At 36.1% G+C, this 13756-nt stretch overlaps 1 protein-coding gene across 1 annotated transcript in view; it reads left to right on the top strand.

Moving 5' to 3' along the window:
• LOC136028840 (F-box only protein 11-like) overlaps nucleotides 1-13756 on the top strand; it is a 75717-nt gene that overhangs the window by 41382 nt on the left and 20579 nt on the right. The window contains exons 6-9 of the mRNA XM_065706770.1: nucleotides 3485-3761; nucleotides 5293-5537; nucleotides 11959-12262; nucleotides 13417-13720. Coding sequence (XP_065562842.1) covers nucleotides 3485-3761; nucleotides 5293-5537; nucleotides 11959-12262; nucleotides 13417-13720 — 1130 coding nt within the window. The remainder of the gene's footprint in view (nucleotides 1-3484; nucleotides 3762-5292; nucleotides 5538-11958; nucleotides 12263-13416; nucleotides 13721-13756) is intronic.

Below are 13756 nucleotides of genomic sequence, written 5' to 3'. Positions count from 1 at the left end.
TACTTTTTGCCAAAAGGTATTTTTGGTGACGTAATGTCTCGACAAAATTTCATATATCCACAAACCAATGTCGTGTCAAGCTAAAAGACATTTGTTTCCTTTTTTTATTTTACAAATTTTGGTCATTAAACTACTGTTGTATTAGTCAAAATCAAATCAGAAAATACTCTACGTATTAGAGAGCTACCGCTGCCTTTTTAGTACAACTTTGCTGAAATTAATGTATATTTTGAATGTTTTTATCTATTGTATACCAGACTTGGGAGGTGAGTGTTTTGAAAATCGATATGTATATGAAACTTTCGTAGTCACCAACTGACTGTATTCATTATGTTCTAGCACGTTTTAATAAATTACAACGGAATTTTCGGGGATTAATTACAACGGATTAAAATTTTTAATTTAAATGAAAGTAAAGAGCAACGTTAAAGCTTGAAACAAACTTAAATCAACCTATGCAAGAGGGGATGGGGGAGGAGTTTACAGACTCCGTCAAAAATCCACTACATAGGCTAGAGTATATAAATGTTGCTTTAATCAAAGCATTTTAGAACACATGAAATGTAGCGAATGGGTAGTTGCATTTATTTTATTTACTTATCACCTTTCAAAATATTTAAAGCGGAAAATACGAAGCAACTGAAACCCTTTCATTCTTAAATCATTGACCTATAAAAAAGGAGTGATGTTCTCTTGGGGGGAATGGGGGTATGTTTTGGGGGGAATGGGGGTATCTCTTTGGGGGGGGGGGGGGGTATGAAACAACAAAAATTCAATGGAATTTTCAGAATTTTGATTTTTAGCCTTTTTTGAAGTTTTATATTTTTTACTAATTTGCGCGTGTCTTTTGCGTGTGGCTGTTACAACTGATTTTAAACCGAGGTCCTAAGTGCATAATTGTCCTTGGTCGTGGTGCGACAAAGCGGCAATTATTTGCACAAATCAGAATTTTGTGGCACATTTTGCTCGAGATTTGCTTTCAAAGAAATATCTACTGAAGCTCCCTAATCTGGATCCATAGCTGAGAAAGAGTATACACGTGTGCATGTACAATCTAAAACAGGAGTAGCTTTAACTCACAAAGATGTCGACGGAGTGAAATTTTGTATATAAGACTGCTGAGACCAACCAAATCTAATATCCAATTTTCTTTTTACCAATTTCGTTTTGCCGCTGGTTTTTATGGCACTTGGTATTAACCAAGTGAAATAGCAATCACAAATTCTGTCGGTCTGTCTGTCGGTCCCGGTTTTGCTACTTTAGGCACTTCCAGTTAAGCTAGGACGATGAAATTTGGCAGGCGTATCAGGGTCCGGACCATATTAAATTAGAAATAGTTGTTTTACCGATTTGACCATCTGGGGGGGGGAGTTGGGGGCCCGTTAATTCGGAAGAAATAGAAAAATGAAGTATTTTTAACTTACGAACGGTTGATCAGGTCTTAATGAAATTTGATGTTTGGAAGGATATCGTGTCTCAGAGCCGTTATTTTAAATCCCGACCGGATCTGGTGACATTGGGGGGGGGGAGGGAGTTGGGAAGGGGAAACCTAAAATCTTGGAAAACACTTAGAGTGGAGGGATCGGGCTGAAACTCGGTGGGAAAAATAAGCACAAGTCCTAGATACATGATTGACATAACCGGAACGGATCCGCTCTCTTTGGGGTAGTTGTTGGGGGAGGGGGGTTAATTCTTAAAAATTAGAAAAAATGAGGTATTTTTAACTTACGAACGGGTGATCGGATCTCAATGAAATTTGATATTTAGAAGGATATCGTGTCTCAAAGCTCTTATTTTAAATCCCGACAGGATCTGGTGACATTGGGGGGAGTTTGGGGTGGGGAACCTAAAATCATCGAAAACGCTTAGATTGGAGGGATCGGAATGAAACATGGTGGGAAAAATAAGCAGAAGTCTTAGACTCGTGATTTAAATAATTGGAACGGATCCGCTCTATTGGAAGAGGGGGTTTAATTCTGAAAAATGAGAAAAAAATGACGTATTTTTAACTTACGAAGGAGTGATCGGATCTTCATGAAACTTCTTATTTAGAAGGAACTCGTAACTCAGATCTTTTTTTTTAAATCTCAACCGGATCCAGCGTCATTGGGGGGGGGGGCAGTTGCGGGGGGGGGGCGAAAATCTTAGGAAATACTTAAAGCGGAGAGATCAGGATGAAACTGGATGGGAAGAATAAAAACCTGTCTAAGATACGTAACTGACATAACCGGACCGGATCTACTCTCTTTGGTGGAGTTGGGGGGGGGGGGGTAATTTGGAAAAATGAGGTATTTCTAACTTACGAAAGGATCACCAGGTCTTAATGAAATTTGATATTTAGAAGGATCTTGTGCTTTAAAGCTCTAATTTTAAATTCCGACCAGGTCCTGTGACATTGGGGGGAGTCGAAGGAGGAAACCGGAATTTTTGGAAAACGTGAAAATTGGGGTATTTTTATATTACGAATAGATGACTGGATCTTAATGAAATTTGATATTTAGAAGGAATTCATGTCTCAGAACGCTTATTTCAAATCCCGACCAGATCTTTTGACATTGGGGCAAGGGGGAAATCTTGGAAAACACTTGGAGTGGAGGAACTGGGATGAAGCTTGGTGGATAGAATAAGCAAATGTCCTTGATACGTGATTGACGTAACCGTACTGGATTCGCTCTCTTTGGGGGAGTTAGGGGGAGGGGTTCAGTGATTTGTCGAGTTTGGTGCTTCTGGACGTGCTAGGACGATGAAAATTGGTAGGCGTGTCAGGGAGCTGCAGAAATTGACTTGGTAAAGTCGTTTTCCCAGATTCGACCATCTGGGGGGCTAAAGGGAGATGAAAAATTAGAAAAAAATTGGTATTTACAACTTACGAGTGGGTGATCGGATCTTAATGAAATTTGATATTTAGAAGGACATCGTGAATCGGAGCTCTTATTTTAAATCCTGACCGGCATTAAGCCTCTGATTTTCCTTTTAAATGAATCTATTGATTCTTAAAATTTTGTTAGAGCCTATACCATATGAGCTCTTGGCTCTTGTTTTTTTTTACTCCTCATTGTAATCAATTTTTGTCACAAAGGTTGGGAAAGCTCAAGATTCAATTTGAATGGCCCTATGCTCAAATTTTTACAAAAACAGTTTTGATGCAATGACAGTTGGGGAAATAAAACAGCTAAAAACGGCTAAATTGAATCGCTATGTCTAACAGTATACGATTTCGAGGGTGTTCCACTTAGGAGTTGAAAACCCGCACGATTCAATCTCTAAATGCAACTAATCCAGTGACAATCACGGAAAATTTATAACTTTGATCTTCTATAAAAGTGAAAAAATACAGACTACAGCAACAATTATTGTTATTTCTCAGTCCAATTTAAAATGTGAAGTTTCAACTACTATTGGCCGGAATTTTGTTGTTTACTAGGTTGTGGCTATTACTTTGTCTTTTAGCTACCTAACATTGATTTTTACTATTTCGTTCTAGGGTATATATCGTGGTGAATTTCTTGTGATAGAGTCTAATGTGCAATTAATAGGAGCAGCTCCTGGGAACATAGCTGAAAATGTTATAATTGAGCGAAGTTCTGAATCTGCAATAGTTTTCGTAGAGGGAGCAAAGACTGGATATCTTGGTTATGTGACATTGAAGTTTTCTCCAGAGATGGGGTTTAACGTACCACATCATAAACATTACGCATTGGAAATATGTGAGAATTGCTCGCCGACTATTGATCATTGTATAATCCGTAGCACTTCCGTCGGTAAGTTCCCTTTTTTATTTTTTATTTTTACTTGTTAAAGGGGGTCATTTGAAGGGAGATTGAAAGTTCTAGTGCCCTTTTTAAGTGACTAAAAAAATTGGAGAGCAACTAGGCCCTCTCCCCTGCCCTTTTTTCCCAAAATCGTCCGATCAAAATTTTTAGATAGCCATTTTATTCATCACAGTTGAAAGGCCCAATGACTATGCTTTTGGGTAATAAATATGTAAGAACTGTTTTTATATTATTATTATGGCTTTATTAGGTGTTTCTTCGGAAGTTAATCCCTTACCTCCTAAGGTAACTTGTTTATTCTCTACTATTCACTTTAGTAATTTAAGTCTCAAAATAATTAATTATCTGCAAATTTTTTCTAATGGCTAAGTGTATTTTATTGATTAAAAAAGAGTTTGGATATTTGAGACCCATTGTCTGAGGCAAGAGATAGCGAAAACTTCATTGTTGTAAAGATTGAGATAATAAATATATTTTAATGTAGATAAATGACGAGAATAAGAATAAGAGTAGCCAGAAAGAATTGTGAGCCTTTTATCACTTCTTTTTTTTTTACCACCGGCCTTCATTTATTTAGTTTCAGCCTTTTGATCTTGTTTGTTATCTTGTAATCGAAATATTGAAAAAAAAAAATATGAAGTTCGATTAAAATAATTCGTTTTCTTTTAGTCGCTTAAGGATTATTAGTTGTTAAAAAGAGCCACTGGATCTATGGGTTAGTAAAGCCTTAAAAAATGAGAAGAAACACAACATCTTAAAAGTGCCAAGGCTGTGAGTTTGTCAAAATGCATTGCTAGTACTAATGTCAAACATATTTGGCTGCAATGAATCGCCTCCAAAATGATTCCCCTGGAATAATGCGTAGGGTACTTCGAGAAATTGGTTTAAATGATACTATAGTATGCAGAGACAGAGTTTAGTTCTGGGGGATCATAATCCATTTTCAGGGGTGGGGCTTCGACTTGCAAAAGCAGTCCTTATTTGGTAATGTTTTTTTTTTTTACATTGTTCTACTTTTACAAGGCTTTTTTGGGGGAATGAAGGGGGAATCCAGGACTATATCTAGAGGGGGAAATGTCATTTTAACATCCTTTCTCTCTTTGTAAGCTTTCTTTTGCTGTTACTAGTCTGTTGCAGGAAAAGCGCAGTGGTTTCGAGCGCGCCTTGTGTAAATTGTCTGACCTTGTCTGACTACTCCACTATAAACATAGCTTGTCTAGCAGTCCTTCTAACCTCTTACATCATTTACGTCTCACGAAACATAAGAAGTATTCCGTATGTCAGAGAAGTAATCTGGTTGCTGGAAGGCAGTAATATTTGTTGAAAGTATCGGCCTCTAAGTGCAAGTTGCGCTATAAATGATTTAGAATTGGTTGTTTCAAGGCTTAAGGAAATAAAAATCTCTTTCACCATGTTTTTACCACTGTAATCAAAGAGACTAGAAAAAACATATGGCTTTGAAAGTTTATTTTAGATGTTTAAATTGCTCCTCTGAATCTTGATTATTCGTTTGATTTAGTTGGAGCAGCAGTTTGTGTGAGTGGTGTCAATGCTGAACCAACAATCAAATACTGTGACATCTCTCAGTGTGAAAACGTTGGCCTTTATATAACTGACCATGCCCAGGGGATTTACGAAGGTAATGAAATCTCAGGAAATGCTTTGGCTGGAATTTGGGTGAAAAACCATGCAAATCCAATAATGAGACGGAATCATATTCATCATGGAAGAGATGTTGGTATCTTCACATTTGATAATGGCCTAGTAAGTTAATTCTTTTTGTGAAATTATAAATATGAAAATTTCTTCAAGCGGGTAAAGACTGGAGCCGTAAGAATGAATATGTTCTTTGCAATTATGTAAAAGTATGTTATAATTTATGTCAAAGTCACTACTAGTTGCCTTTTCAAATTGAGCAATTGGGGATAGATAATCATAATAAATGTTTTTCTTTTGAGACTAAATCAAAGGCTTCTGGTTTAACCAAGTTGTAAAAGTTTCAGCTTTCATCATAAGAAGTAAACATTAGTTCCCACTGAGCCTACATCTCAGATTTGCTTGTGACTTTCTTTACTATTGTCAATTTGTTGGTTCTTGGTAGTTGAGAATTCTATTAAATATTAAAGTATGTATAAAGTCCACTACCGATATTTGAATCCGAATTTCGAGTGCAAAAATTCTTTTCTTAATTATTTTTGTTATTATTATTATAAAAGGTCACTCCGACACACTGAAACCCTGATCAAGATGATTACTTGAAAATTAAGGAATCAATTTCCTCGAGGTTATAAATTTGTTCGGACATTCATGTAGCCTCTGATCTAAATTATGTAAAAAACTTTATTCTGTAATGGTCATCCCATTGAACTCACTGAACAAATTATGAAAAAATATGGACCTCTAAAAATGTTTTTGGTACATTTGGATAGTTTTGATTTCAATCTACAGTTTACGTTGGATTCAAGGAAGTCTCCTTTCTTGGATATCTTTATCTAAAAATGATTTCCAATCTCGAATTTTTATGGCACTTGGTATTAACCAAGTGCCGGTTAATTCGGAAAAAAATAGAAAAAATGAAGTATTTATAACTTACGTGCGGTTGATCATATCTTAATGAATTTTGATGTTTGGAAGGACATCGTGTCTCAGAGCTCTTATTTCAAATCCTGACCGGATCTGGTGACATTGGGGGGGGGGGGTTGGGAGGGGGAAACCTAAAATCTTGGAAAACGCTTAGAGTGGAGGGATCGGGATGAAACTTGGTGGGAAAAATAAGCACAATTCCTAGATACATGATTGACATAACCGGAACGGATCTGCTCTCTTTGGGGTAGATGGGGGGGGGAGGGTTTAATTCTGAAAATTTAGAAAAATGAGGTATTTTTAACTTACGAACGGGTGTTCGGATCTCAGTAAAATTGATATTTAGAAGGATATCATGTCTCAAAGCTCTTATTTTAAATCCCAACCGGATCTGGTGACATTGGGGGGGGGGACCTAAAATCATGGAAAACGATTAGAGTGGAGGGGTCGGGATGAAACTTGGTGGGAAAAATAAGCAGAAGTCTTAGATACGTCATTGACATAATTGGAACGGATCCGCTCTATTTGGGGGACTTGGGGGGAGGGTTAATCCTGAAAAATTAAAAAAAATGACGTATTCTTAACTTACGAAGGAGTGATCGGATCTTCATGAAACTTCATATTTAGAAGGACCTCGTAACTCAGATCTCTTATTTCAAATCTCAACCAGATACAGTGTCATTGAGGGGGGGGGGGGCGGAAATCTTAGAAAATACTTAAAGCGGAGATCAGGATGAAACTGGATGGGAAGAATAAAAACAAGTCTAAGGTAAGTGACTGACATAACCGGACCGGATCGGCTCTCTTTGGTGGAGTGGGGGGGAATTCGAAAAAATGAGGTATTTGTAACTTACGAACGGGTGATCAGATCTTAATGAAATTGATATTTAGAAGGATCTTGTGCTTTAAAGCTCTTATTTCAATTTTCGACCAGGTCCTGTGACATTGGGGGGAGCTGGGGGGGGGGAAACGGAAATTCTTGGAAAACGTGAAAATTGGGATGTTTTTATCTTACGAATAGGTGATCGGATGTTAGTGAAACTTGATATATAGAAGGTTCTTATGTCTCAGATGCTTCATTTTCGACTCGAATTGGATCCGGCGACAAAGGGTGTTGGAGGAGGGAAACAGAAATCTTGGAAAACACTTAGAGTGGAGAGATCCGATGAAACTTGATGGGAAGAATAAACACTAGTTCTAGATACGTGATTGACATTATTGGAACGGATCCGTTCTCTTTGGAGGAGCTGGGGGGTGTTAATTTGGAAAAAATTAGAAAAATTGAGGTATTTTTAACTTAAGAACGGGTGACCGGATCTTAATGAAATTTGATATTTAGAAGGAATTCATGTTTCAGAGGTATTACAAATCCCGACCAGATCTGTTGACATTGGGGGAGTTGGAGGGGGAATAGAGTGGAGGAATTGGGATGAAGCTTGGTGGATAGAATAAGCAAATGGCGTAGATAAGTGATTGACGTAACCGTACTGGATTCACTCTCTTTGGGGGTGTTGGGGGGAGGTGTTCAGTTCTTTGGCGAGTTTGGTGCTTCTGGACCTGCTAGGACGATGAAAATTTGTAGGCGTGTCAGGGAGCTGCACAAATTGACTTGATAAAGTCGTTTTCCCAGATTCAACCATCTGGGGAGCTAAAGGGAAGGGAAAAATTAGAAAAAATTAGGTATTCATAACTTACGAGTGGGTGATCGGATCTTAATGAATTTTGATATTTAGAAGGACATCGTGACTCAGAGCTCTTATTTTAAATTCCGACCGGCATTAAGCCTCTGATTTTCCTTTTAAATCAATCTATTGATCCTTAGAATTTTGTTAGAGCTCATACCATATGAGCTTTTCTATCATATCATTTCTATTATTTCTATGTTGTTGTTTTGGCGAATAATATCATGCAGCTTCAAACATATGTTGTTTTTAGTAAGGCACAGATTTGCCTTTAGGGGTTTGACGGGGTGGTAGCAACTTTGTCATTTGTGCCATATTTTTTTTTCATTTTATGTTTGGCTTCATTGTTCTTTTGATTTCCACTTCGCTTTAGGTTTTATCTGTTCATTCATAGTAATTTCTCTTTGTCCGGAGTTTGACTTATGACATCATTTTTTCCTTCTTGTTTTAAGTAGTGTCGCTCTTGTTTATTCTTTGAAAAAAAAAATTTGAAACTTTCTATGTGTTCATTCTAATGTTATTTGTATTTTTTTAAGCTTTAAATTTTTAACAACGTTTGAGTATTAGTTCAAAATGTTGGATCGGGCGTAGTTTTGTTCAGTAATAATTTTATAACAATTTGTTAAAAAATTCAGGGTGGATGGGAGGAAGCTCTGAATTTTCCTGAAAATTGGGGAATATTTCATATTGATGACATGACACTTTATGGAACAAGGAAGATGAAGAAAAGCGATGTATCTTTTGTCTTCATTTTTCTTGAAAATGCTAGTCACTCCCGTGCTTCCTCAGTATGTCAGTGCAATTTTAAGCGGCCAACTTTTTATATATATATATATATATATATATATATATATATATATATATATATATATATATATATATATATATATATATATATATATATATATATATATATTAACCTGCTAATACTTTTTCAAATCGGTTCTTTTAAATGCTGCTTTAATTTTTTTTCCTGTTAGGAATCTTAGCGCGTGCTACCGTGGCTTTTACGCATATTTTGTTTAAATGTTTCAATACTTTGTAATTGACACATATTTATTTTTATACAAAATAGTAACTACCATTTCTTGTTGCTAGAATTAGCCTAAAGACAACATATTTTTATGTCCTGATGGGGAGTATAATACACCTTTTCCGCCTTCGAATTCTCTTATAAACGTACCTTTTAAATATTTATACCATTTTGTTCGCCCATACAAGGAATTTTTGGGGGTGACCTCGCCGTCCCTTCTAGGGATCAAGGAAAAAATAGCGCAATAAAGAATGAGATTTTGTCTTCTGTGGGGACTAAACTCACCCTGGCGACACCCTTGCGTATGGACTAATGTTATTCTATAGTCTTAATAAAAGATATTTTCAGTTCTAACCGATCTTATAAACAAATGTTTTTTCTTGCATTTACGCCCTCTTAGAAAATTGCTTGTACTTTGATATGCCCTTTGATCTGGCTGCGTGCTCTAGAAGATTCAAGGTGATTGAAAGAAAATTTATATTCTAGAAAACTGTGGTTTTTGACAATATGGCTTAGCATGTTTGAAATATGTTCCGAAAATATGTTTCGGGTTATTGGTCTCCTGCCCTGTAAGTCACAAGCCGAATAGACGGCAAAATGTTGTTTATGGGTTTGCACTGTTTTGGCCATATTATTGCTGATACCAATTTCCATAGCCAAGCCAACCTTTCGGGTGACAGAAAAACGGTTTCTTTTTATACTTAATTCCTTTTGGTTTCCACTTAGACTGGAGAGGTCAGGGAGGATGCCCTCTTTTTTAGATCTAAAATCTTCTATGATTCTGGCTCAAACAAGGTGCAACATTCCCACCTTTTCTACTAAAATCTGCCTGTAGGAGTAGACTATTCGCTTAATTCACATAATTTATTCTCCTGGGGTTGCGCGGGTCATTTCATCCATGGAGGCATATTTTTTGGACCTTTAGACGATTACAAGAAAAATGGCGCTCGTAATTTTGATCCAATATATAGGAGGGCAAATGGGACTTTGGGGTCACGTGACTAATTTGTATTTACAGACATAAGTATTTTAATTTGTCGCTTGGTTTTGGTTTTAGTAAGCGGATGGAAGTGCCCATTTTTACTTAAATACGTCTGAAGGCTGTGCCAGTTGCATTATTTTTGGTTATTGCTCTTAGGCCTGTGTGGATCATGTCCCTTGTGGAGGCCCGTTTTTTGGACCTTGTCGATCATTGTGAGTGGGTGCCATGGGGTGTTAGGAGGGGACCCCGATAAAAAAGAGGACAAAGAAGGGATACTTGTGCCTACCAATCACTTGTGGTCCTTAAAAATTAGGTAGAACACATAGTTTTCGATTGAATGAGACTTCTCCCAAGTTTCTATTGTGAAGTGGCCTTAAAAGAATCAAAATAATAATATTCGGATAATACATCGTTCTCGACTAAGACAACACTTTTACGTTGTCTATCATAACATTTTGCAGTCTCTTTGTTTGTTGCTGTCTTTACGCTTTCCATTTTCCACTGAACAGCTTTGTTAAAATTCAATAGCTCGGTAAATTCCGCTAGTTCCTTTGCTTTTTGAGGTAATAATTAGCTAGATAACAGTATATAAAAGTAACTACTTAAGTCAATCAGTGAAAGAAATAATCGCTTTATTCCATCGATTATTCGTGGCACAATTTTGTTTTACGTAGAGTACGGTAGAATTTAGCTTTACCCTCTTTCATATCGCAGAGGACAAAAAAAGAAAAAAACAACAACATATAAATAAAAAAAGATTTCCGTCAAACCCTCTATTTTCTCTTTTATCTGCCTTTATGTACCAGGAGGATGGCTAATATTCTAAGAACTATGCTAAGGACCCTTATTTCTTTGTGACTTGCCTTGTTCAGAAGTAAGAACAAACTAGACCTCCGTTGCCTGTGCAACGGGAAGTGTTGCAGCAACTGTGCCCTGTTCCTTAGGGCACAGTTGCGGAGCAACACGTGCAACTGTGCCCTACGGGACACAGTTGCTATTTCCGGGAAATCTGAAAGAGATACGGAAATAACGTCTTATAGTTTTCTGCTTAACTTTTGATGGTCTAAATTAGAAAAATATAAAACAAACCAAATTCACCAAAAAATTTAAATTGCCCCGAGGGCATGACAAAACTTCCAAATAGAAAAACCCAAAGAAGGAATTTTATTTCGAAGAAACTATTGTAAGTTCCAGTTGTTAGGAGATCGAGACCTGTCGAACCGCGTTGGAAAAAAAATTCTAGCTGGTCCAGAACAGAAGTTACCTCTAGAACGTCGAAACTTCGGAAATTATTTCTTAGAGAACGAAGCAACTTGGTATATAGAACACTTCACTTCTTCTTGCATACTTTTCATAGCACTACTCGATAAAAATATAAGAAACATCAAAATCGAAAACTTGAGAAAAGTCCAAAAAAAATCGGAACGAGATGGACTTTTCCGGAATTATTTCCGGGAAATCTGTAAGAGCCACGGAATTTTGTGCTCCGGTTCTCGAAGAGACAAATGAAAGTTTTACATGAGTTCAGCATAACTGTATTTCTAACAGGTTTATTTCCGAAGCTAGGGTCGTCTTAACTTGACGCCAAACATCGAACGCACAGTTTCTAAGAAAAAAACCGTTTTATTTTTTTTATGGAAAACTGTTAGAAATTTTAGGAACTTCTATGGAACTATTTTACTCTGTTTCACGTTTCCCTTCCCTCTGAAAAATCTCAAATTTTTAACTCTTACCACTTCGGAGCTACAGGTCGCTGATCACGGTAAAAAAAAAAAAAAAAAAAAAAAAAAAAAAAAAAAAAAAAAAAAAAAAAAAAAAAAAAAAAAAAAAACACTACGAAAGCAGTAGTGTTGCTCCGCAACACAATAACACATTTTAAATCTGTAACAATTGAATTGATTGCAGGGATTCTTTGAAGAAAATGACATTCACAATAATCGGATTGCAGGATTCGAAGTAAAAGCAGAAGCAGATCCGACAGTGGTGAACTGTGAAATCCATCATGGTCAAACTGGTGGTATATATGTGCATGAAAAAGGTCGTGGTGTTTTCATAGAAAATCGAATTCACTCAAATAATTTTGCTGGTGTGTGGATAACGTCTCAGAGTAATCCAACAATTAGAAAGAATGAAATCTATGATGGCCACCAAGGTGGTGTCTACATTTTTGGAGATGGCAGAGGCTTAATAGAACACAATAATATATATGGTAAGAGTACATTTTGCTGATGGTGTTTATTATGTTATTAGCATAATGTTATTGAACGCCATTATGATTATGACATCTAAAACAAGAGGGATGAAAAATTTCTTCTACGGGAGGTGGGTAGGCTAAGGTTAATGCTAGGAAGATGCTGTGTTTAACTTTTCTTTCATTTTTATTTCCTGTGAAAATGGGATAGGTGCGGGGCATTGACATAACTTCTTGGAAATCTCTTTTCATCCCATCGCTATATATAACAATAAGCATGACAGTAATTTTCTAATTTTTTACAAGAAAAAATGTTAGAATGAATGCCACTTTAAAATAAAGTTCATATCCAAAATATTCATCACGACGAGTGTTCAGGGATATTATAACTTGAATCTCAATTAGAGTTATTTATTTATCTCTTATTCTGCGGGCAAATGCATTAATTAATCCAAATCATGTCCATCAACATTTTTGTGACATTGGTCCTTGATATAAAAAAAAAATCGCCTTTGCTTAAACAGACCCTTGCATGGATCTGTGTATGCTTACAACAAAAAGACTTCATGGACCATGGATTGCAAAAAATCTGTTGTCAAAACTCTGAAGTAAGAATAACCATAATATTGACCAAAGATATAGATAAATAACTTGCGCTCTATGTAAACCATTACTTAAGATTGTTTTTGTCACTGTTACTACGAGTTAGTTGACACACTACATGTAGTTTTTGTCTTTGTTTCGTTTGTTTGCTAAGGCAATTCCGGATAGGTTTTTAATTTGTTGAAGTAATATGGATGCTTAGTATTACCACGTATTTCAGAATCTCTATATTAGTGTTTTTATGTATAACTAAAATATTCATGTATTTGGATTGGCAATAGACAACTTAAAAATTGTCAAGATTATTGTTTAATTTTAACATCAATTTGTTTTTATGTTTTAATTGCTTTATTTTTGGATAAGCTTTATTTTAAGACCTGATTTCTTATTTACTTATTCGATTGCTATATTCTTGAACTAGCTTAACGTTTTTCAGTGCAGAAACATCTCACATATGTATGTATTTACTCTTTGATTAATAAGGATATTATTTGTTGTTTTCCACCATACCTTTGGATATCAAATTGTATGCTGTTTATTCAAAAAAAGCATTGCTATTTGTTTTCCAGGTAATGCATTAGCCGGAATACAAATTCGTACAAATAGTGATCCAATTGTTAGACACAACAAAATCCATCATGGTCAGCATGGAGGGATTTATGTCCATGAAAAAGGTCAAGGGCTTATTGAAGAGAATGAAGTATACGCCAATACTTTAGCTGGAGTTTGGATAACAACAGGATCGACACCAGTTTTAAGACGGAATAGAATACATTCTGGAAAACAAGTCGGTGTATATTTCTATGACAATGGCCATGGGAGATTAGAAGATAATGATATTTTTAACCACCTTTATTCTGGAGTCCAAATTCGGTACGTTCTTTGTATTACTATTACCGCTGTTGCTGC

This window comes from Artemia franciscana, chromosome 1, assembly GCF_032884065.1.
Source record: "Artemia franciscana chromosome 1, ASM3288406v1, whole genome shotgun sequence".
Taxonomy (NCBI): domain Eukaryota; kingdom Metazoa; phylum Arthropoda; class Branchiopoda; order Anostraca; family Artemiidae; genus Artemia; species Artemia franciscana.
This window is presented reverse-complemented; position numbering and strand designations above follow the sequence as displayed.